Consider the following 26,664-nt stretch of genomic DNA (forward strand, 5'->3'; position numbering starts at 1 on the left):
TACTTCCTAACGCGAGCGAAGCCGCGGGCAAAAGCTCGTACTAAATATTCAACTTGTCTTTCTAACTTCGTCTGTACAAAATCTGCTAGACTGTAGACACAACGTTCGCCTGTAAAAGCTCTTAAGATGTTGCTGATATCCGCAGCCGGTGGAGTCAGTGACCGATCGAGATCAGGTGATCTGCCTTCACTTTATTTCAAGACTGTGCAAGCGTAAAATTAAAAATAATCGTCAAAGTGCGAGTTGGACTCGCGCACGAAGGGTTCCGTACCGTAGAACAAATATAGAAAAAAATGTGTTTTTTGTATGGGAGTCCCCCTTAATTATTTAATATCCCCCTTAAATATATATTAGAGAAACAAAAATGATATTCTAACGTAAAATATCCTTTCTTAGGAGGCACAGGACAGGAGACAGAGGATAGGAACATGGGACGGAGATAGAGGATAGCCGACAGAAGTCGGGATATTTAATGTAGATATCTATCATTTTTAACCTACCTCTTACTCTTTGCAAAAAACTTCAAGCGTTATTTTATTATGGTTGACTTGTAAGTCTTGAATTATTATTCGTCCGCAAAAAACTACATGCTGTCCAGCATTGTAGTTCTTTCGTCTTGCCAGAGACAATACTCCCAGAGAATATGATGAACGGTTTGTTCAAGCATACTACCTTAGGATATCAAATACAAATTAGAGCCCTTAAGTAATGACGTTGGTGATCATGATGAATAATAGAAGTGACATAGTAGCATGTGCTTCCAGTATTTTGAACAACTGAAAGCTTACTGTATAAAATATCTATAAGGAGTTAAGAGTTCCGTTCAGCACCTTCGAAAGCCCTACCTGGAATATACCTTGGTGGAATATCTTAGTTTTTGGTAGCATATTATGTTCATATCACATCAAAAAGTCAAAGTTACTGTAATGTGTTTCCATATAAATTTTAAGGCAGTTCCCTTGATACCTACTTCGAGGATCATTATAAAGTCACCGTTTTTGTAAACATGGTATAAAATTCGGCTTTGTAACCTATACGACAAAAATAATTTTTACAATCGGACTACGAACAGCATAGTAAACATAAACTCCTCCTTTTTTGAAGTCGGTTAAAAAAAAGTATGTAACATGTTGACCAGGGATGTAAGGTATCACCATGCCAAACTTCATTGAAATCGGTTCAGCGGATTCAGACATTAGCCTGTACAAACAGACAAACAGACAAACAGACAGAGAAACAAAAAAATTAAAAACAGTCGAGATGTGTTCTACTACACTTCTTACATGCCCCTGACTCGTTTTTTTCAAGTTTATTTTACTATGTACAAAAATTTCACCTCTACGATTTTATTATATCATTATAATTATAATTATAACATTATAATATAATATTATATTATACATTATATGTATAGATAATAACGGGTCAGCTTAGCATCGTATGTTTAAATTTTATGAATGAATGATGGATCCGAGCTTGTTATCAACGAAGATAGTGAAACGTGAAATGTAAACATTACGTGATATTTAAATGCGTTTCTCGTAAGATCAAAGTGTCGAACGAAAATTTTCGGTTCTTGCTATGAATAAAACCACCAATAATAGTGGGCGTATGGCGTAAAAATTACGTACCTATGTAAAATTTAGAAGTAGACCTAGGTATTTATTTTACACATGTATTAAAAATCTGCGAACGAGTCTCTACCTGAGGGCTGAGGCCTGAGACAGCCCAGAATAAGGACACCGTATCCTCCCCTGTCACGTTTACGCGGCACGCCTTACCCTCACTTTGTGTACGGTGGAAAATTAAGATTTTATTACAAACAGTGTTTGTATTTTAGTCGCTATTTTTACGCTTACAGTATTTTATGAGTATCGTCCTAGTAATTTAATCCTTCGATCTTAGATTCTTGGAAATCTATTTTTATTCTAATGTGTCTCGCTCACCGGTGAGCTTATGGGGCTTGATGGGTTAAACTTTAAAGTATTTTTGGTGTTTGGCATCTAAAGGTAATTATTCAAGTCGCCAGGGAAATCTTTAAAGAATTCTTTTTATAATGTAAATATATTTTCAACTGTTAACGTAACTGTTAATGTTCAGTTAGCCATCAGTCATCACAGTTCAGTGGAGGTCACGTGTGCGCATTTCGTACGTGCAATGGACCATTATAGATGGGAAACAGCCTTCACTACGTTCAAGCTATTCCAGAAAATGTTTCATTTCATACCGAGAAGTAAAAAGAAAGTATCGAATTAGAGAGTATAGTTTTGCAAAGATTTATTTTGTTTGGTTGTACGGTAGCTAGGTTGTACGTATCACAATATTATTATGAATGTCACGGGAACTTCGCATGGCCTGTCCCACTCGCGAGAATAGGCATCGAACTGTAAGTACCACCAGCGGGTGGCAAATCAGTAGGGACTCACAAGCGAGCGGTGACGCACGCGCAAGATTTTTCTCCTATCTACTGTTTACCAATGATATTATACTTATAGATACGTTACGTCCATACTATTTTCCGGCTTAAATCTCTTCCGAACAATTTTCAAATTCAAAATTGCAAACATTGACAAATTTGACAGATAAGTGAAACAAAAGATACGAAAAACCATTTACATAAAAAGGACAGTTCTATTTTTAAACGTCCAATCGTATCGCTGTCTCTTTCTTCGCCTGAGCTATGACGAAAATTCGATTTTTTTCCAGATTGTTCCAAAAAATAATTGAAAATGTAAATAATCGAGGTATTTATTGCAATCAAGACATGTGGTAAGCGTCTCCATGTGTTTACTTTAGAGTCATAATTGGTACATTTTCGATACACGCACGACGTCGTTTTCAATTTATTTAGGTAAGAGAAGATCACAAGACGCAGCACGTTCGTGACTGCGCTCGATGTAGACTAAACAACAGACGGCCCAATTGGGCCGTATTTGAATCTTCACAACGCGCGCGGTAGTAACATATCTGCTTTGAGTTTTTCATCATTGCTGTTTACTGATCATAGAGGAATTTAATTCATACTGATTTAACCACTGTGACAAAATCATTATAAATCTTATAAAAATAACAATTAAGAAAAGCCAATGAAATATGTATTTGAATAAGGTATTTAAATACAAAAAGTAGATAAAAACTATACAAACATATCAAATAAACCAATTTCATACAAAGAAACACACAAACTACACAGAAATAACAAGTTACTATGTTTAAATTGTAAAAGTTTCCTGCACTATTTAAAATTTCGAATATATAAAACTACTATAAATTAATATAGGTTGGGTTTACTAAAATTTTATATAAAGTATAAAAACGTTTGCTATTCGTACCAATAGTAATTAAAAAAGAATATTTTGTTTTCCAATAGGCGAAAACCTTGAATTCGTCAGAAAAGGTACGAGTTATGCGATAGAAAGAGAGCGGACATGTAGGTGAATATAATTGTAGGCACCTAGCGCGGTCGGAATTTGAACTTAATAGTATCGAAACATGAGTCGTTATTTCTTTAAACGGGTTTCGCAAGTGGGAATTCTGTTGGTACTACTAATGCATTCCAGCTTCAGTCTCATTTGGTTCAGTTTTTCTGCATATTCTCTTCAATCATAAAGAGGTAACAGTTAACAGACATACACACTTTTGCATTAATATTATTAGTATAGATAAGCAATTCTGTATCTATCAGTCATTTGTTTACCCACACCACACCATGCATGATGCACCACATTCTATACAAAGTCTAAAATAGGTGCCGTATTTACGAAAATAATACACAGTATCGATAAGGGCAGCAAGCCAACTAGGTCACACCCAAAATTATATAGGTAGAAGGGAGTGTAGTCGATATAAATCTTACTTTGTTCACTAGATTCGTAGTAGAAAAACCCAATACTCTACATAAATTTTTCATTTAGATAACTTGCCCTAAGGTTAAAATGCTTTTACATAATGTATAAAATCCAATAAATCCATACATCGCTTGAATGCGTCGCAAAATAATACCCAGGAGTTTGTTATTTCAGAAACTCAGCTGACCAAGCACCACAGAGATCGGAAATGACTCTACACGACGGTTTCCTTTCGAGGTTCATGGACCGGGCATCGCGAAGGGAAAAATCGAGGGCCAACTGCGAGTCGGACTCGCGCACGTAGGGTTCCGTACCATTATAGAGAAAAATTAGGCCAAAAATTGTTTTTTGTATGGGAGCCCACCTTAATTTTTTATTTTATTTTAATATTATTATTAAATATCAAAGTACACATATAATTAAGGACTTTGAGAAAAATTCAAGTACCTACCTGTTGCCATTATTGATATAGAGCAAAAAAATCCGAAAAAATCACGTTTGTTGTATGGAAGCCCCCTTAAATATTTATTTTATTTTGTTTTTAGTATTTGTTGTTATAGCGGCAACAGGTATACACAATCTGTGAAAATTCCAGAATTCTAGCTATAGCGGTTCTTGAATTAGAGCCTGAAGACAGACGGGCAGACATCGAAGTCTCATTAATAGGGTCCCGTTTTTACCCTTTGGGTACGGAACCCTAAAAAGAACAGATAGCCGGCAGTCATTTCATTGGCCGACCGAATTAAAGTTACGGCCGATAGAGCGGGTTTCGCCGTACACGTTTGTAACTCCAGCCACTGGGGATTCAATCAGGCCTCTAATAAAAACTAAACTTTAATCTTTCTACGATCCGGATTTCAGGGTAGCGATCGTAGTGGAGCGCAGAAGTTATATATGATAGACTATAGAGCAGGGTTTCCCAATCTTTCTCAGCCTGCGGCGCACTTACAATATTTTGTCACGGCGTGCGCCCTTCTCTACCTAGCTATTACAAAAAGATACATAAACGTTTAATGATTAGGTATAGTTAGGTTAAGCAAGTAAATAATATTAAACAAATATTTAAAAATCTGCTTGCTTTGTATAATTCATAACATTATAATTTAATTTTATAATAAGTATTTGTGGTTATGGATAATAATGAAGGATCGACTCACGGCGCCCCTCTTGCCTTTCCACGGCGCAGCTGCAGGGCGCCGCGCCGCGGCGCACAGTTTGGGAACCCCTGCTATAGAGCAACATAAGCATAGCATTATGGGGTGTTATAACTTACAACACCCCATAGTGTTGTAAGTTATAAGACTTATTATTATAAGTAATTTATAGGAAGATATAATAAATTATCTAGATCTCTCTCTTCGTTTAACTCATTTTATGCACATTTCCAAACACGACTGCAGGCGGTATTGCATAATATAATATATACAATTATTATTAATATAATTAAATATTTAAACAATTTACAATACATAGAAACGTCTGACGTATTATATTATATTCTTGTATTGGTCGCGCCACCACATCAGGGAGAATATTTTATTTTATTTTATAAATTTTTGGAAAACTTACAGCTAACATTCATATAGAATCTAAATATAATACAAGAAGGCAAATTAAAAGTTTTCACAGATAGAGAAATGCTAATAAAAACAAGGCAGCGATAGACAATGGTCACGATTTAGAATTTTGGAAACAATTTAGAAAGAATATGTTAATATCTGTTAAGATTATGTGTGTGTAGTTTTTTTTTAATGAAATAAGGGGGCAAACGAGCAAACGGGTCACCTGATGGAAAGCAACTTACGTCGCCCATGGACACTCGCAGCATCAGAAGAGCTGCAGGCGCGTTGCCGGCCTCTTAAGAGGGAATAGGGTAATAGGGTAGGGATGGGAAGGAATTAGGGGAGGGTAGGGAAGGGAATAGGGCAGGGGATTGGGCCTCCGGTAAACTCACTCACTCGGCGAAACACAGCGCTAGCGCTGTTTCACGCCGGTTTTCTGTGAGAACGTGGTATTTCTCCGGTCGAGCCGGCCCATTCGTGCTGAAGCATGGCTCTCCCACGTATAATGTTAAGTAGGTTTGTAGTAGGTAGTATAATGTTGTGTAAGTTATGTAGGTTCTTTCTTTTTTTTCATATTTAAACGTATTAAGAATTTCGTATCACAAAAGGAAGAAGCGGAACCCTTATAAGATCACTTCAGTTATCTGTCTGTCAAGACTTTGTCTCGGGCCATGTTCAGTTATCGAATTCCTAGAAGCTGACAGTATCTTGCACGGGTTGCACCAACTTCAGTGATTTCAGTGTTATTTAACTCTGACAAGACCTACCTCGATCGTGGAAAAACCAGACACAATTATTATAGCTTATCTATTGTTATCACGGCCACATGTGGCCGCTTGTGAGTTGAAGCATTAATTCCTGTGACTTTAGGATCACCATAATTAATAGAAGTTTCATGGTAAACCTGCACCATGTAATATGGGTAAAAGTTGTATTTCGTTCTTAGTATTCCAGAAAGAAAAATACTAAAATTATTAAAGTGAGCGTATATTTATTGTTTTGTATTGCAGTTTGCAGTAACTATTTCGTAACATCTATTCCAAATCGTGCCTCAATTGGGCGCTAGTCCTAAGTTGATCAAGCGCGAACGTTTTCTTTATCGCTCCCTACGAATAATAAAAACTAAGGAATCGTAACTCCCATACTATTACCGTTTTAAATTTGGTTCCTTTTGATCTGTCATGTAACGTCAGCCTAGTACCGCTCAAGGTCACCTAATAGTATTGGATCCGACCGTAAAATCCTGCAGGAATCGTTTTTTTCGATCAAATTTATTTTAAAATAATCTTTAGAACGTATAGAATGGATTAATGTTGGGTTGCCTTGTCAAAAGTAGCCGCAAGTACCTCTAATTAAGTTTAATGTTCATGAGATAAATGCATAATTTGTTTGATTTTTTTTTCAGTAAATTTTACATCATTTGAAAGAAAATGACGAGACAAAATAAGGTATAAATGGTTGCCACCTCTAAATCGGCCGCAACCTAGGGTTGCCAGCCCGTAAACAGACATAGTTCATCATCAAAATTGAAGCATCGATTTTTTTAATAATTTTGATACAAAATTAAAGTTTTATGCAATTTGTGCATGAATATCCATGGTTGCCAGTTGCACGATAGCCGCAAATTGGGGTTGCCATCACTTTTGTTTAAGACAAATGTTCAGGCCTACAATTATTATACCTGGGAGAATTTGAGGACGTCGAGAACCCGCAAGATTGCAAAACAGAAGTGAAACCTCGCCTATAACGTTTATACCTCGTATATAAAATTAATTAACTAAGCGAATATTGTACGTATAACTAATATTTACACTTTATTAACACATAATCGAATTGAAAATGGGGAAATATTGGGAAATTATCGAATATGAAAGGAAAAGGATAGCCTGACCTGACCACTGCTTCTTACGATTTTCTGGTATAAGTATGACGAATTTTCTTATTTTCCGAATATCTGACGCTGGTTCATAGGTTTCGATTATCAGCCGAAGAAGGTCCAAAGCTTGTTAAGTGTTTTCTCAAATAAAAATGCTACAGATTACAGCCGTATACGTTTATTGTCGAATTTTACAATTAGTGAAAAAATACGTGTCGTCTAGTTCGAATATTGATATCGAATAATAATTGTCATATTATGAAGCGTCTTGCGTGTTCGATTCGTGTTCCACGCGTTCTTTTGTTTTCTTCTGGAATTTTCATATAATCGAGTTGGTCGCGGATGACGTCACACATCTAGTTGGCCACGCTTTTCACCTTTTCATAAGTGTGAGTGAGACGGCTATATTTTTCATAAAATTAGAGCGGGACAGTTGAAATGTATGAACAAGGTTTAATTATTTATATTGGTCATAATTAAACAAAATATAATATTTTAAAGTAAAAGTTTCATTTTAAGAGCATTAAAGACTAATTGTCATAAAAATATTTATTAATAATATTTTATAAATCCTACCAAAACTATTAAATGTAAAAAAAGCCAAGTCTCTTCAAATAATCCTAGTCTCTTCAAACAATTCTATCCTTCGCAAAAAGTTTTCAAATTTCATAGAAGCCAAGTCTTGCTAAACTTATTTTATAGTTTTCAATCAACATTCAGTGATTGACCACAGTTTTGTTTATTATGTGATCAAAGGCTTACAAAATAAAGTATGGACAGCTTCAAAGGGTTCTAACTTCTAAGTCTGCTAAATTCAACTAGTGGCTGACTTGCCCATCATCAAAAGTCATAGACTTTTGATGATGGGCAAGTCAGCCACTAGTTAGTGACAAAACGTTGAAACTTGTATGGACCGTAATTGCTGATAACATATACCCATCAACAAAGTATTCGGGATATTTGTATTTTTGGAATATCTAAAAATCTGTCAGGAATTTTTGATGACAGTGTATGGAACAATGATAGCTTATTTTTTGGTATTAAAAAAAACATATTATTAAAACACTTTTCCGAATTTCACCGTTTCTTAAGCAATCACAGGTATCTACAGTCATAAAAATCAATAATAAGTCAACAAATCTTTATTTCGTTTTATAAACTGAAATTTTCATTTGAATGAGATATTTTTATTGCTGATTGTCAAATTAATAGTAATAACTTATACTTACTGATCGATGTTTGGCATTATTTTACTAAAAATATTTTTTGTGCTCTGCTGCGGTATGACGCCCAGTCTTCTTTGCAATTTAAAGTCATTATTTTCAGTCGTCTAACTTACTAAAAACCCTTAAAGGTTTTTGTTTGTCGTTATGTTTTTTGTCATTATTTGTAATATTCACAACATAACAAAAGCGACACTATTAAGACTATGCAATCAGTAAAAGGTTCCAGGAAAGCAACCAGCCCCTTGAAACTGACAAAACCATGCCGAGGAGTTTCCATCAAGTATAATCTGAATCCATATTTTTGTATTGCGGTCTGGCAAATGCGGCAGATTGCTTTTCATTGGTTGAGAGACTGATGTTGGTAACACATAATAGGACGAATGGTGGCTTTCTTTAGCTGGCTGTGGATGTCATACTCACTGCGGAATTATTAAAACACGTGATTTTAGTGAATCGAGATGAAATATAACAAGCAGAGTTTTTACCAGCACCAGCGCCAGAGACAATTTCTTGTTTGTAACAGCATGCCAACCATGGGGTTAATGTTCCAAATTCATTAAAAGCAACCTTCCGCATTTGCCATAATATTATGGTCTGGTCTGATCAATTGTATGGTAATCTGACATGGATTTTGTCTATTGTGACTAGAACTAATGACTACAAAAAGCTTTGAGGTGTAGTGTAATGTAAGATTTTTCACTAAGTTAGATGACAGAAAAGTTACCTTAAATTGCAAAGAACATTCGGCTTCATATCGTAGCAAGGCTGACAAAAGGCAATTTCAAGTAAAAACTAGGCACAAACATTTAATTACAGGTATAATGTATGCCAACATCTATTAGGACTAAATAATTATTAATAACTTGACAATCAGCAATAAAAATGTAAAAGATTAAATAAAGATTTGTTGGCATACGTTTTATATTTAAGGTTATTCTTCCATTTACTGTCTTCAAAAATTATTGATAGATTTATATATATTTCATAAAATACAAATACATTTAATAATATAATATGTAATTTGGAGGTGAAGCTTGTTGTAATACTTAATCTTGGCTCGAAAATCTTAATCCCTAGCTTTGATAAGATCCAATATAATATAATATAATAAAATAGGAGATGTAAATAGTCGCTTCTACAAAAGTATAGTACGGCCATGCCCGCTCACTCGAGACTTGGTTGGGCACTACCGTAACCGCACACTATGGTATTTAAATAGTATTTTACTGGAAAGGTGTTGGCAATCTCTGAAAATCATATTTAAAGTATTTTCGCATCGTTTATCTTTGAATTTTAAGAAAACCCGAAAAACCCGGGTACCCGGGTTTTCATTTTAAAAAACCCGAAAACCCGGGTTTTGAAATTTGGGTCCGGGTTTCGATGCCCTACTTAAATCGCTCTGGCGTGATAATTCTACAACACCAAGAATGAGTATAAGTGGAAAGAGTTTCATATTAGTTAATCACCTATAATAGAAATCTTCGTGCTAGCTATAGCGATGTAGCCGCCAAGCAGCGGCATCTGTTATCAAATAAATGAATTACACTTAATTTAATAAAATTAGCGGCATAGATTGAAATGCAACCTAGTTACCTAGTGAATAAAGTTGCATTTCATTAAAATTTACTTATTTAACGTAATGACTTAGAGCAAAATGATATCTAATATCGTGTTAATAAAGTTTTATTTTACTTGAATGTTTGTCAGCGTGGCGCGGCTTGTGATATAACACGCCGTGAGAAAGGGTGGCTCGTGCTCGCCTGTTTGCATAAGCCGCGCCTTTGAAGTTACCGACTTTAATCGGATCGGGACGCGCCCGTACGAGCCGCGCCGCGCCACCCCTTCACACGGCGCGTGGCTCAAGCAGGCGCGGCGTGGCTCGTGGTAGCACGCGCCGTGAGAACGCAACCACGCCACCACTTCCTTAGGGCGCGTGGCTCGAGCTGGCGCGTGATATTAAACGCGCCTGCTCGAGCCTGCCCGAGCCACCTCTTCACACGGCGCGTGGCTGGAGCGGGCGCGGCGCGGCTTGCGATAATACGCGCCCTGAGAAGGCACCATAAGGTACACTTTTTTGACAAGTATTGTGGAGCATGTTTTTTGACGGAGTTACTTTTCCTTAGTTTTTATTATTCGTAGATCGCTCCTATATAGAATCGCCGATCAAAATGTAAGGAATTGACATCACATAAGTCGAATTTCGATTTTCGAGTTCATACTTACTATCGAACACTTACGTCAATTCCATACATTTTTGTTTGGCGATTCTATAAACAAGCGATAAAGAAATTAGTGGCTCAGGCTAGTATATATGCCCATTCGGGGCTAAAGGTAGGAACCACAATAACCACGCATCTTTCATGTTATCATCGTTTTCGCTCGTACACTGAGGTGCTAAATGCTAAATAATAAACCCTGTAGTACAGTGCCTGTACCCATAGGAATGTGTTATTTACTTAAATTTGGACGTTACGCAAGACCGGGCGAGGGTTATCGACCGAGGCACCGTGTTTTACACGTAATATTGCTGGGCTCTTATCTCGCGAATACCTCTTGCAAACACATCAGCTTTATAAATAGGTGTTCGTATAACATAGACATAGGTCATAGCACATGTTACCTTGGACTTAAAGGAAACTTTTGTTATTGAATACCCTAAGATTCACATGGCAATTGGCAGGAGACAATTTTGTATGTTTAATAATTATTATAATTTGTTTTTTTTTTATAACTAATGTATTTTCATGAATAATTGGGTTGATTCTAAGGAGAACTTGCTCGGTTTTTATTTCTGGTAGGCCTTTATTCTAGGCCTAAACTCGGAGAAAGCTCTTACTTAATTACATTATTTATTGAAATTTTTAGCAAATAAAATGAAATAATTGAGTCCTTTACTAGTTAGTAATTAAACGATATCGACTTTCGTGTGAAACCTTGTGACCGATATATCCATCTTTTGGTTGGATATCATTAGCCGAATGTCTGTTTCACCTTTCACGTTGTACTAATAATAACCGTAATTGGAATTAACCAGAGTAATATTTGACCAGTTAATAGTCAGTGTACGAAAAAAATTTTTTTTTCTTTATTTAAAGGCTTGTTATTACTTTCAACGTTCGAACTATTAGATGGTTCCAAGAAGTATTTTGTTTTATTATTTATTTACTGTTTTTAAACAATATTCTTTGGAAGACACTACAATAAAATATACGCACATTCATGACGTAGTTAGCTAAGTTTGTCACGTGTTTGTCACAAACAGCAAGCATGTCAGTTTCAGCAACTAATTATGTATTCTGTGGTTTCAGTTCTAAACGATTTGCGTCAATATACTCAATAGCGAGCAGCGGGGTTCGTGAATTGAGTGAATTTCATTCCCAATACAAAGGTTACCCAACAACAATGCAGACATGTTGCCACAAACATTAGCAAAATACCGCATCTATCAAGTTAAAAATAACGCGTTTTGCTCCTTGCTCCATTGCAAAGGACTAGACTCTTCGATTCTGAATGCGAAAGCGGAAAAAAATTAAGTCATCGCGAAAAATTTATATATAATACTTATAGCTGTTCCGGTGAAGTTCGTGTCACTTTAAAACCTTCCCATTAAGACTAAAATCAGCCCAATCTGTTCAGCCGTTTTCGAGTTTTAGCGCGACTAACACATTTGAAAATCCATTTTTAGGGTTCCGTACCCAAAGGGTAAAAACGGGACCCTATTACTGAGACTTCGATGTCTGTCTGTCTGTCTTTCTCCAGGCTGTAACTCAAGAACCGCTATAGCTAGACTTCTGAAATTTTTACAGATTATGTATTTCTGGTTTCTCTTTAACAACAAATACTAAAATAAAATAAAGTTAATGTTTAAGGAACATGGATTAGACGCCTCCGGCAGAATTAGGTCTTGTTTCGGTCTTTTTAGTTAAAATTGTTTTGCAGTCGGGTTTTTTGATTTTTGAATTAATTTATTTTATTAAATTTATTAATTGAAAGATTTTGGACGTCGTATGGGATTTTATTGTATAGGCGTATACATTGACCTTTGAAAGATTTGCTTACTTTGCTCAGCCTGGTTATTGGTATATTATATCTAGCTTGTGCTTATTCCTAGTGTTCCTGCAGTGAATGTCACTTTTTGTTTTAAAATTATTTACATTTTTTCTCACGTATTTAAACAAGATTGTCTAAAATGTATTGAGAGATTACGGTCAGAATTCTTATTTCTTTAAACTTTTCTCTGAGAGATTCAAAGGATGACATTTTATAAATAGATCGTATAGCTCGCTTCTGCAGCACAAATATTGTGTTAATATCAGCAACACTTCCCCATGTAGTAGAATGCCGTAAGACATTCTACTATGAAAATAACTATAGTAAACTAATTTCGTCGTGTCTTCATCACAAATATCTCTAATTTTTCTGACTGCATATGCTGCGGAACTGAGCTTATCGGCCAGTTTGGCAATATGAGGACTCCACTGCAGTTTACAATCTAGTGTTACTCCTAAAAACACAGTAGTGTCAACAAGATTCATTTTCTCATCATTTAATAGCAAATTGGTTTGCACTTGCTTAACATTTGGCAAGGTAGATCTTAAACATTTTGTTTTATTAGAATTTAAAAGTAAGTTATTTACATTAAACCAATTAACTATTTTTGAGAGAGCACAATTTACCTTGTCATAATTCGACTGTTGTCGCTTCACTTTAAAAATGAGTGAAGTAAATTAAATTAATTATTTGACGACCATTCACCAATTAACTATAACTTAATCTTAATTGTACCTACATAGGTTAATATTTTAAACAAAAGAAATATCAAACAATACACTCGCAACATCAGAAGAGCTGCAGGTGCGTTGCCGACCTTTTAAGAGGGAATAGGGTAATAGGGTAAGGGAAGGTAGGGAAGGGAATTATAGGATAGGGGATTGGGCCTCCGGTAAGGTCACCCACTCGGCGAAACACAGCGCAAGCGGTGTTTCACGCCGGTTTTCTGTGAGCCCGTGGTATTTCTCCAGTCGAGCCGGTACATTCGTGCCAAAGCATGGCTCTTCAACGATAATATTAATTGCGAAACATTACAATGCTAATTAATAGGATTTTGGGATGCAACATCACAAATATCGAAGAGGAAAATAAATCTGTAAAGTATGAAAGAGAATTCCAATGTAATGTTCTATTGTCGTAACCCTGCCATGTTCTATTTCACCCTTCCAGTTAAATCTCCGATTAGGGTCGCCTAATATCCCCCGATGTAGAAATCTATATTACGCCACCCATTCCTCGGGACTCGGGTGAAACTTGAGATTAAAAGCAAAATCCTGAAATACATGACCCTCTAGAAATTAAGCCCAGCAGAAAAGCTTGATGTGGGTGATTACAGTTTGTGAGTTGAGTTGTTACTTGTAAGTTGTACGTAAAGTAGCTTTATACTTTTGACGTCCCTTCCTATTAAACGATCGGCACTGTGTTTGCAGACGTCATAGTTACACAACGTTTTGTTCTTGTCAGATGCGTTAGAAGTCGTTTGACAGACGAGGACAGAGCATTGTACATAACTACATACTACATAACAACGTCTGTATCTTCTTCTTCTTATAATATCTTTCTATTATTAAGGAATTATAAATTTCATTTATCTTTAATAAATATTTAAATACTGCGCATTACTTGCTATTATTGTTATTTATGTAAGAAATCAATAGTAATCATGTTTTGCACGCCTCGCGATAGTGGACACCGGACAGCGGACCGCTGCGGCGAAATATTCTAGAGAAAAAACTGATATTACGCATTTAAAATGTAACGAAATGGCTAACCGCCGTACTCATGAGACATTTAATTACGATTAACCTTCGATTTAATGATGAGTTTGACAGATAATGTATGGGGCTTATGACGAAATTTTGAATTAATTACATTTAACCTACGAATAATAAAAACTAAGGAAAAGTAACTCCGTCAAAAAATATGCTCCACAATACTTGTCAAAAAAGTGTACCTTAGGTACACGACTAATTTTGGAATGCCTTTGAATGTTAATAAAAAAGTAATAAATAAAAATTTTTGAATTCTTTTTAACGGGGATCTCTTAAAAGGCCTTTTAAGATTAACTCAAAAGAATAATAAAAAACTCTGGATTTCTTGTTTCGAAATAATCAGCGTTTTTATGTTTACATTAAATGGTGACTATTAACAAATTAAGAAAAGCATAAGAATTAAACAAATTGTGATAATTTATTTTTGTTAACGGATTATTGTTTATTAGTATGTCTACTTAGTATTATTTATTCCTTAATATTAATATTTAATCAGTAAAAATATATTTTTAGTTCACGTCGCAGATTGCGGCAAATCACGCGAAACCCGAACCACGCGTTTTTACCGTTACTTTCGTCGCTCAATTAAACCTATAAGGATTATCGATAAGGTCCCAAGATCTAGGATTTTTTTAGGAAATTTCCTGCTCTTTAAGGATCTATCAAATTTTGATTATCTCGAATAGTTTTCGAAATATTAAAAAAAAAACGTTTAACACTACAGCTGATTCAAAAGCCGCCGTTTGATTGAATTAGTTCCGCGCTCACCACCGCGGCGCTAGATGCGTTTTGTTTACAATATGGCGTCAACTAACCGGTGTCTTGTGGTTGTATTAAGATATTTTTCGTAAATAATAAATATATGTTACAAGTATGTTTACGAAATGGGGACACATATGAGTGAATCAAAATTGAAACTAATATTCGAGGAAAAATTACGGAATTATGCATCACCAAGGTATTTAAGCGTCGTCTAGTTGTAGTGTTGAACGTTGCAGTCAACAAGTCAGCTAAACGACGTACCTATAGCCGAGTGATTGAATGGCGTTGTTCAGTCAAAGGGCTAGCTGTTTGATTGAATGGCTTTTTTAACCAGTCGACTGCGACATTTATATTATTTACCCTTATAAGAACATCATGTCATAACATATCCGATGATTGAAATATCACCCCAAACCAAAATGTGTACCTATCTATTTCTCAATCGTCACCTTTGTTCTGCCAAATAAAATATATTGATATTTTATTGATACCTAATTTGAAATACAAAATCTGTCAACGTTGCATATTATTTATTTCTTATAGAAACTCAGGTAAAATAACTCGAACGGACTATACTATCGATAGTAAAAGATACATCACTAGCACACGCACACATTGACAGATCGAAAATCGTCACGCATTTTCGGGTTGTCAGGTGGTCTATAATACGACGTATTATATTATAAGTCTATGGTCGTAACCGTCCATGGACCACGCCGACCACAGCTGCCCGGCCCATACTCTATACAGTCGTCGGGTATATTTCCCAACGATAAGTAGTATTGCGCAGGGAACCGGTTAACGTGTGGCAGTGACAACGTTTATCACGACGGCCGTGAGTCAGCCCGCAGTCACGTGGTGGGCGGCGCGACCGTACTTGGATTACTACGACCGCAGTATAAATAACATTCAGTACGTCAACTTGATGTTCGACAGCCCGCAATAGGACGCACACATACCTAAGCTTGATTTTAGATAACTTTAGGGTTTAGACTTTAGAGAACAGCACATATTTTTCATCAAGCAGCCTTGTGTTGTGGGAAGCCCTTGCTGTGCAGCTGCAGCGACTTATTTTAAAATCGTAAAACGTTGTTATAAGAAGTTCCTGCACAACTTTTAACATTTCAACCAATTGACATTTCTGCAGAATGTTATTTTGAAAACTGTAAAAATAGTTCATCTCGATTGTATTCTTTTTACGACATCTGATATAAACGTAATACGAGGGCGGGATGATAAGTAACTAGCCTAAATACTTCTACACTTAACTTTCCATGATAAAATTAATTTTATTATTCGATATAGTCTCTGTGAACCTCTATGCACTTACTCTATCTTAATTCTAAAGCAGTAATGCCTTCTATAAAATGATTTTTTTCGAGGCCTTCAAAATCAACAAAATCTCTACAGCGGCTATGACTTCATCATTTGTGGCAAATTTCTGTCCACCCAAAAAAGTTTTGAGCTTAGAGAATAAACAGAAGTCTGATGTCGCTAGATCAGGCAAATAATGGGTGGGGCAGCAAATCATACTTAAATTCATTGATTTTCTTTAATTCTTTTTTGATCGTGTGTCACTTACCTACTACTTACACTTTACGGGCCGGTAACTTTTTCATATTTAATTCCTATTTCCTAGTTTCCTAGTTGTATCCGTCCTTTTGAGATACCTATAGTGTCTGCTATTTCAGATAACTTCAATCGTCGGTCTGCTAAAACCATAACATGTACTTTCACAACCACTTCCGGAGTTGTGACGCTTTTTAGACGTCCAGGGCGGCTACGGGACAGGCAAAGGGAGCGTTGCCTATACAGTATACAGCCAATTTAAATTTAGAACACAGGTGGCCGCCAAAGACACGAATTTGAAAATGACATAAGGTAAAAGCACTAATGGTAGACTCGGAACTAATAGATGACACTTGCGACAAAAATACCATAAAAATATTTTCAAATGTTCCATGTTTCCTTAAAGCGTCTGCCATTAGTGCTTTTACCTTACATATATTTTTAATTTTAACATTTTAAATAACAGAGGCTAGTTACTTCTCATCCCGCCCTCGTTTAACACATTAAAGGGGTCATTTTAGATCTACTAAAGAGTTTTGTAACACGTAACATATTGAGTTAAACATAATTACAATTTGATTAAACATGTCCAAGTTACGCTACTGTATAAATTTGCACTACGAGCCCTGAGTGCTCATCCATACAGCATACCACGTGTACTCAACCCATTGGCTGCGGGCGCTACGGCCTACGAGTTATTATTGCTACTAATATTTTAGTAGCAGCTATAAATACTTGTAACATGAAAATTTATATTTAAACCATAGCAGCTCAATGATTGTAATTTCATATTTCTATTATTTTATATTGAATCATATTATTTAGTAAAACCTATAAAATATTATGTTTACAAACCTTGTATGACACTGACACATGACTGATGATGACATTTTTTTTCACAACACTTGACTGTTTGTTTATTCTTTTTTAATTTATTTTCGTGTAATGCCTGTGACATTTATACTTAATTAATTCTTAATAATTTAATGGGTTTAATTAATTTTATGATTAATGTAATGAGTCATTTTTTTAAATATAATGCCATACAATTTAAAATCATTTTGCACGCCACTTATTAGGCAGAACGTTGGATCTATTTAAGTAATATTGTAAGACCTTTTGTACCACATTTATGCAATAAATTATTCTTATTCTTATTCTTAAACCAGAATTAGGGCCTGTTTCATCACTTTCTGATAAAGTGGCGAATAGGCTATTCACAACTTTTTGACTGATTCTCCATACTTCATCTGTCAAGCTAGGTGGTGGATAGCCTATTCGGCACTTATCAGGATGTGGTGAAACAAGCCCTTAGCAGATACGATGCCCGAATGTTAGAAAAAAAATTAAAGCACACAAACACAATAGTTTCAGTTCTCGACGTTGCATTGCAAAAGGAGATAAACATTAAACACTGTAATTATTATACTATTTTAAACTGCGCGTTCGTGCCTGTCTGTTACCTTCTTACACAAAAACCACTGAACTAGTTGAGATATATAGTATTGAGGACACATACTTTATTTTAGTCCTGATTTCTTGAATAAAGTAGCGGGAATCTTCTCTTTTTATCTCATTAACCAAAGTTAGTAATTTTCAGGACAGAGAATAATTTTGTGAGACAGCTTAGTAAGTAGTACATGTGACGTAATAATCATGTTCCTTTGACATTCAGTGTCCTCAACATAAATCAATACGTAAACAGTTTCCTTGGATGTCTGGAAAACTGGAGTCTGGATACAACATAATTTTGCTTTTTGTACGTGCTATTGAAATTATTATTAAACAATCCACATTTCCATACTAGTAGGTAATATTATAAATGTGAAAATGTCTATTTGACTGTCTTTCTGTACTTAAGCATTGAAAAATATACGAGGGCTGCTATTTATGTATCCGGAATTAAAAAAAGAAACAAACATATATCATTTAATATGGTTTTATTGCTTTTCAAAATATTCGCCGCGATGATCGACACACTTTTGCATACGCTGGAACCAATTTTCATAGCACTTTTTCCATTCTGATTGAGGTATCTCCAAAACGTGCATTTTGAACGCATCAACAGCCTCTTCGCGGCTCGAAAAACGTTGACCACGTAATTTGTTCTTCGCGTATGGAAATAAAAAGAAATCGTTAGGTGCCAAATTAGGGCTGTACGGCGGATGACCAGTCAATTCGATCTTTTGACCCTCCAAAAACTGAGTCGTTTCAGCTGAGGTGTGACAGCTAGCATTGTCGTGATGTAATATGATTCTGCGTTGTCGGTTGTCCTTTCTTATTTCTTCAAAGACTTCTGGTAAACAAATGGTCGTATACCATGCAGAATTAACCGTTTTACGATTCTCTAATGGCACTGTAGCCACATGTCCATTAATTCCAAAAAAACAGGCGACCATTTGCTTCAAAGTACTTTTTGCACGAGTAACTTTTGTTGGTTTCGGCTCATCTTGGAACACCCACACCGTTGACTGTTGTTTAGTTTCGGGGTCATATGCATAGATCCAAGATTCATCACCTGTGTAGATATTATAAACGGCTTTTGACGTACCACGGTTGTATTTTTTTATCATTTTTTTGCACCAATCGACACGAGCCCGTTTTTGATCGATTGTCAAGTTGTGCGGAATCCAACGCGAACATATTTTTTTTACAGCCAAATTTTCGTGTAATATCTTATGTATGCTCGTCATACTTATGCCTAAGGACGCCTCTATCTCGCGATATGTAACATGACGATCACGCATTATTAGTTCCCGCACAGCATCTATATTTTGTGGGACAACAGCTGTTTTTGGGCGACCTTCTTTATTTTCATCCGTGAGCATAGACCGCCCACGATTAAACTCACTGTACCAGTGATAAACAGTGGTTTTTGATGGTGCTTCATCTCCAAAAGTTGCGGTGAGTTGAATAAAGCACTGTTGTTGATTTAGCCCACGCCGAAAATCGTAGTAAATCATTGCACGAAAATGTTCACGCGTTAAATCCATGGCAAATGAAGACACGCAATTTTCAAAATGACGCCACAATGGAAAAATAATTGACAGTCACATGAAACAAAATGTATTCTTCAACCAAAGAGTTCTATTTTCAAATGTTGTAATTACTTTTTAAATATTGTTCTTGTAAGTGGCCAGTTCCGGATACATAAATAGCAGCCCTCGTAATTTGTGATGCCATTATTCCTATAACTGTTCTCTTTTCAGGATCTTCAAAATAACTAATAGTATATTATATCAAATATGTAATAAAAATTACGGCAACTAGCGGTGACCGACAAGATCATAATTATTATGATTTAAGATTATAATAACTCTTAATACGAATTAAGGTTATTATTATAACAAGACTCTTTCAATATGTTATCCTAAATATATAATATTACATGTATATATGTTACGCTCAAAGACCGGCCACTATGACCACAACGCGTTGTGAGCTATTTTTTCGCTCACTGAGCGTTTTCGGTCTTTGAGCGTATTACAATACATACGTAACATACATACATGCATGTATTATTATAAATGTGAAAATGTATCTGTTTCTCTCGTCGCGACTAAACAGCTAAGCCGAATTTGATTTAATATGAAATACTTTCGAATCCCAGAAAACGATAATTAGTTTTAAATCTGAGAAAAGTAGTTACTAATTTCGGCGCAATGAATCGCTACTAACATTTGCCTGCAATTTGCGGGTAACAAGTTAAAAACTAACATCAGCGTTGCCAGATTTTCTTTTGTGCCAAGTCGGGACTTTGGAACTTTTTGAGTGAAAAAGCGGGATTCTCCAGTCAAAAGCGGGACAAAGTTAAAAAAAGGTATAAAATCGAAAGAATTTTTTGATTTTTTATAATTTTATATGCGTTAAATAACGTTTACGGGACAATAGATAGCAAAAGTAGCCAAAGAAAATCCACCCCTCTACCTCCCAGCCTCCCACACTATCTTCATTACGCTCCTTTCTTTCTCAGCACGCTGCACGTACGTTCGGGCTTTCCCCGAAAAGCGGGACTGAGCCTGTCCCGCGCGAGACATTTAATTTTGATGATAAAATCGGGACATCTGGCAACGCATCCACTTTGCATTGAGATTTGAGTAGTGCGACCCCGTATGCGAAAGTATGCGCTGAAACCATACAAAATTAAACCCAGAATGATTTTAGGAAAGTCCAAAAAAAATAAAAAACCGGCCAAGTACGAGTTGGACTCACCCATGAAAGTTTCCGCAGCAGCAATCAGGTTTATTTATATGAAATTAAATGGTTTTTAATTTATTTTTATACTTCAGTTGATTTAATGAAAGTTAAATGAAGGTTTACCATTTATGACGTATAAAAAAAACTATCGTTCAAACCAATTTTCGTTGGTAGTTTTTATAGTAATGGACATCTATCATCATATATTTTTTTTAGAATTATCATGCCCCTACTTTAGAAGTTAGAGAAGGGGGGACACACATTTTACCACTCTGAAAGAGTCTTTCTCGCAAACTATTCAGGTTAGAAAAAAATGATATTAGAAACCTCGATATGATTTTTGAAGACCTATCCATAGATACCCTGCACACGCATAGGTTAGATGAATTTTTTTTTTAGTTGTACCTATGGGGACCCCTAAAATATTTAATATTTTTTCCATTTTTGTATCAAAATCTTAATGCGGTTCACAGACTACATCTACTTACCAAGTTTGAATTGTATAGCTATTATAGTTTCTCCTGAAAATAAGTATACATTATGGATAAGTAACTAGTGTCTTATCATTGGTAGTAAGTACATAATTCAAACAAAATTTGCCACGTACATGTACAGGACACGGGGAATACTGGAGGTAAGCGTTCAGCAGTGAACGGCGACAGGGCGATGATGAAGTCACAAAAGAGCTTTAGTTTTGACATCCAAAGAGCCAAATGATGATCGCGAGCCGTAGCCTGTCTGATCCCTGGCTTACAGGCATTATAGTTATTAATTATTATAAATTGAGCTGACTTCAAAAATGTTGAGAATACCTGCCCACAAAATTAGTATTCTATAGATAGTATCCCTATTTATATGAGTATGAAGAAAAAAATGGCAAAATGTACGATTACCGCGCGATTATCGAATTTCAAAATCTAGATTCTAGAATATTATAATATTTATTATGATGTCAACTTAGTGATAGTGACTAAGCTGAGCTTATAAAAATTCTAGCTTGATACAAGTGTATAGAATAATAATGATGGCTGAGGTCAGAAAACCCATTTTGACGTAAAATTGTTTTTTACTTTGCATTTAAAATACAAAAGCATAATATAAAATTTCATTCACGCGACATGACTAAATTAGCACCCAAATAATTTTATTTTGGCTTATATTGCTTTTACTCCTTTATTCCCTATGGTCCACAATATATGTACTATCAGAGAAGTTGATTCCTAGGCAGATAGCGGAGCTAAGTAATTTGGTTGCGTAAAGTCAAACCCATCCGACCCATCACAGCTAACATTGAATTGACATCAGCAGACTAAAATATGACATAGGTCCGTCAACTGCCTAGGAATCAATTTCCTCGATGGTACATTGTACATCCTATATTATTAATTTATCACTAATAACACTATACCTGACTATACTGTACTCGGCGAAACATGGCGGTAGCGTTCATTTATTACGTAGGAACTGTAATTTTCCATCATAAACTATCCTAAATTTTTTCCTAAGACCCAATGTATCACTATACCAGATTTTATCGAAATCAGTACAGCAGTTTAGTCATTAACAGTAAGAGTTAACACTAACAGCTAGCTGCTAGACAGACCAACACGAATTGACAAATATATCCTATAGTAATCCTAGGAGAACACCATAGTAAAAAAGTATTATTATGTGATAATCCTGAGCAGGGCTCGGAAATTAGAGATGTGCCGATCATGACTATGGCCGGCTAAACAATTAGTCGGCTGCAAAGAAGAGTCCAGTGGGGGACACTTTCTACCAGCTAAACGGTTGCTTCTGAAAATGCGGAAAAATTCACGAGAGTAGGAAATATGATGAATTTAAAAGAAAAATTATCATGGCTAACAAGACTTCATAAGTTTTTGAGTAATCCTACTATCCTACTAATATTATAAAGGCGAAAGTTTGTATGGATGTGTGGATGTATGGATGTTTGTTACTCTTTCACGCAAAAACTACCAAACGGATTTTAATGAAACTTTACAATAATGTAGCTTATACATCAGAAGTGTCCGACCGAAGGTCTATTTTTGGCCGAAGCCGAAGCCGATTAATCGGCAATCGCCACAACCTTCGGCCGAAGCCGAAGCCGAATGTTTATAATCTTAATCTCGACTCTCAGTAATTAATTTTGTTTAAATTGTCTTAGATAAGCTACAATGAATATTATAATTATTTTAAAACTTCAATATTGAAGGTTTACCTCTATATTGACTGTTTCATATAGAAGTTGATTTAGAGATAGTAATAAAAGCTTGTGATTTTGTGATTTATTGATTATATGACTCAAAGGAGGGTATTGAGTGCGTGAGCGGGAACCTAAGCGATTTCTACTGGAACTTATTCAGGGTGCTTAGGAATAAAACATACTAAAAGTCCTTAAGTCTAGGAGGTGAGCAGGAGTGAGGTGAGGGTGACAAAAGTCTAAATTTTCTTAGGTTCCCACTCAGGCGCTCACGCATTCTACAACTACTTTATTGACTGCACTATTGTAAAAAATAATAATTTCTTTATTATTTCACAAATAACAATAATTAGAGCAATCAATCAGTCTTTGTTTAACTCGACTAAACCGAAACTAGACTAAAAAATAAAATAAACAAACACTGACTTCTCAATAAAAAATTAAATGATTTAATTAAGAAGTTAGTGTTTGTTTATTGTATTTGACAGTGACTCCCAGTGGCCTCTGCAATCTGCATACACGACCGGTCCGTTGCTCTCTCACGACTCACTCAGTCCTTCGTTCAATTTCGACGGTTGCTCGGACCTTCGGCAAAGCTTCAGCCGAGTTTTAGGCCGAAGCCGAAGGTTTCGCCGAAGGTGGCTTTTTGCTTCAAGCCCCAAATGGTCACCGGCGACCGCAATAACAATAAAAAGCTATTATGTCTCGATTTTCCATGATCGATGGATTAAGACTTGCGGCATGATTTGTACAGCAATTGCTGCCACATTACATTTTTATGTATAATGTAAAATTGATAAAATACCTATATCACTTTGTTTAAAAATAAATTGATAGTCAACCCTATATAAATATACAGTACCTGCACTAGAAAAATAAAACTTTTACTACTAGTGGTGGAACATAAACCTTTCTAATAATTATATCTGAGAAGCAATAAATCTGTCTTGTAGAGCTAGTAGCAAGCAGGTAAGTGGTCAGTTAAACTTAAACCTAAGCTTAAAAATATATGAATGGACTTAATATTAAAAATTATTTAAAAATATTGTATTTTAATATATTTTTAAAGTTCTAATAATGAGTCTATTCAAACATATCTCCGTCTTGAAATTATAATTATTATTGTACAACATTCAGTAAAGGTAGTTGGTAAATTATCGCCTGCCGGCGTATTAGTTGTTTGTAAACAAACAACATATGACAGACGCCGGGGATGAATTTACCGAGGGATCGTTTGAGAAATAAACTGACCAAATAAGTGTAGAAAACTAGCAATTATCAGGTAAAATACAACTTTAGATCGCGTTTACTACGGATACTCCAGAGTACGTTTCCTTGAAAATACCATGTGCTGCTATAGCGCCAATTTTGACTTTTTTGTTGAGAATTTGTTTACACTAAAACTAAACTATCTAAAAACTTTAAACATATTTATTGCATATTTTTAAAGAGTTTATGAGCTTAGGTTTTAAAATATGCCTGTTATATTATTTCTAAATTTATTATAAATGGGTATACCGCCTCTAGCGGTCGGAATAGGAAACCAAAACATAATGGCCGACACAGGGGCCTATGACTTAACACCTAATGCGCAAAATACTTACACTTTCTTCCTCTTTTTCCATTCCAGAGGGCATCTGAGGTACTGCACGATTAATCGCTGAGTAGTCCGGTAAATCCGGGAGCTCCTCAGCGAGATATATGGGCATGGGTTTCGACGCATCCAGGGCCCTCGCCCTAAACGAGAGCTTCGACATTTTGTTGACAGAACAAAACACGTTAGCGTCGACACAAAAATGCACTAAAACACACTTTACAGCTTCTCTAGGAGGCCCTAAAGGACCGTGAACTACACTTTGCACACTCTAGTTCGTTCCCATGATTATTTTTTGCACGCACTCAGTCACAATTAATGAAAAACAATATCGAAACTTTACATATTGAGCGTACTTTACAGAAAGCCATCATGGCGGCTTTCCGTTTGTCGGACGACCATGACCAACTTCCACCTAGTGCGACGTGCGCGGGAAGGAAACACGCGGGAACAATTAAAAAAAATAAAGAAAATTTAAATTTTTACGTGAGTATAATTTTAACTCTTTAATTTTGAATAATAATAAATTTAATTAAATTTTAAAGCCTTTATTTATACTAAAATTGCTTTATATTTTCGGCAAATAAAATAAAAAGACTATCAAGGCAACGGAAGTAATTAGTACCATAGACCACATAATTTTTTTCACTACGCACTATGATAGTGTCTAGTGAAGGCTTTTGCTTGAACATCCATTGCATTTATAAATTATAAATGATTTTACTATTCATAAATCATATCTTTGAGTTAAATCTATCAAAACATTTGCGGTTACAATTTACAATTAATAAAACAATGTAACATAGAACGCACCCATATCATAGAAATCATAAAATTATTTTTAAAAATTTCGAAAGAATAATATTGATTTTAATTTTTTTCTGTAACTTAGAAAAAAAAAAAAAAAATATATATATATATATAGTCTTTGATTGTTTTTTTTTTCACAAATGATAGAAATAAGCAATAGTTATAATGCTCCAAGGCTTTAAATCACTGATCTCCATTATACAAGTACGCTGGACACTGACCTCCATTATACAAGTATAGTAGTGATATCCTTTGAAATGACAGCTATTTTTTGTGCCTATTTGAAGCGGAATCAGCTCACCCATTATTAGGGATAGGAACTAAATTTGACGTAAAAATGACGTTTGAAAGTCGCCATCATGTCGCCATATTGGCGCTGATAGCAGTATTTGGAACTAATACTAGTGATGTACAACTAGTCTTTTCTATTATCGATGAAACGTTTCCAGATTCAGATAATGTCGACCATTAGGACAAAAATATTAAATTGAATAATACAAACGCTACATATTATTTGTATTAAAGATTACAGACTTCCTCTCCGTAATTTAAATAGGCGTAATAAATTAACAACGATTTCATACGTAGATAACATAACGTAGCAGAACCTATCTATAATCCATTTATTTTTACCAGTTAACACTACGAAAAACTAAAAACAAAACTGAAGGTAAGCTTCTAACGAAAACTTTGTTGTATTGTATTTTCTAATTTCATTTCTAATATTATCAAAGTAGTGCCTTAAAAGTGTATCGTATTAAAGCTGAACAAAGCTGAGTAAGTGTTCTGTTTGATTAGACCCTAACTAATCTCATCATATAATATTATAAAGCGGAAGAGTTTGTTTGTTTGAACGCTCTAATCTCAGGAACTGCTGGTCCAATTTGAACAATGATTTCAGTGTTAGACATCCCATTTTATATATTTTATCACGCTGAGACTAAAAGGAGCTAAGAAATAGAGGAAAATGTGGAAAAAGCGGGGGAATGTATAACATGAAGGATTATATAGGCTATTTTTTGTGGACAAATTTGTCCTTTGTAATTAGATATTTACGTAGGAGAAGCCGCACGAAAAGTCTAGTAAAAATATAAAAGTTCCTATTTATTTATGGATCTAGCAAGCCAATTTTTATTTAAAAATACTTTATCTCATTTGATTTTCGCCATTTTGGCGCTGATTGCGAGGGAAT

General features: G+C 35.3%; 1 protein-coding gene across 2 annotated transcripts in view; it reads right to left on the minus strand.

The window, feature by feature from the left end:
- The window catches only part of LOC121740009, a 66,914-nt gene extending 41,812 nt beyond the window's left edge, over positions 1 to 25,102 (minus strand). For both annotated transcript variants that reach the window (XM_042132678.1, XM_042132677.1), the window contains exon 1: positions 24,673 to 25,102. In XM_042132678.1, the coding sequence (XP_041988612.1) occupies positions 24,673 to 24,825 (153 nt within the window). In that variant the 5' untranslated portion in view covers positions 24,826 to 25,102. The remainder of the gene's footprint in view (positions 1 to 24,672) is intronic.
- Positions 25,103 to 26,664: the final 1,562 nt, after the last annotated feature.

Source organism: Aricia agestis, chromosome 2, assembly GCF_905147365.1.
Source record: "Aricia agestis chromosome 2, ilAriAges1.1, whole genome shotgun sequence".
Taxonomy (NCBI): Eukaryota; Metazoa; Arthropoda; class Insecta; order Lepidoptera; family Lycaenidae; genus Aricia; species Aricia agestis.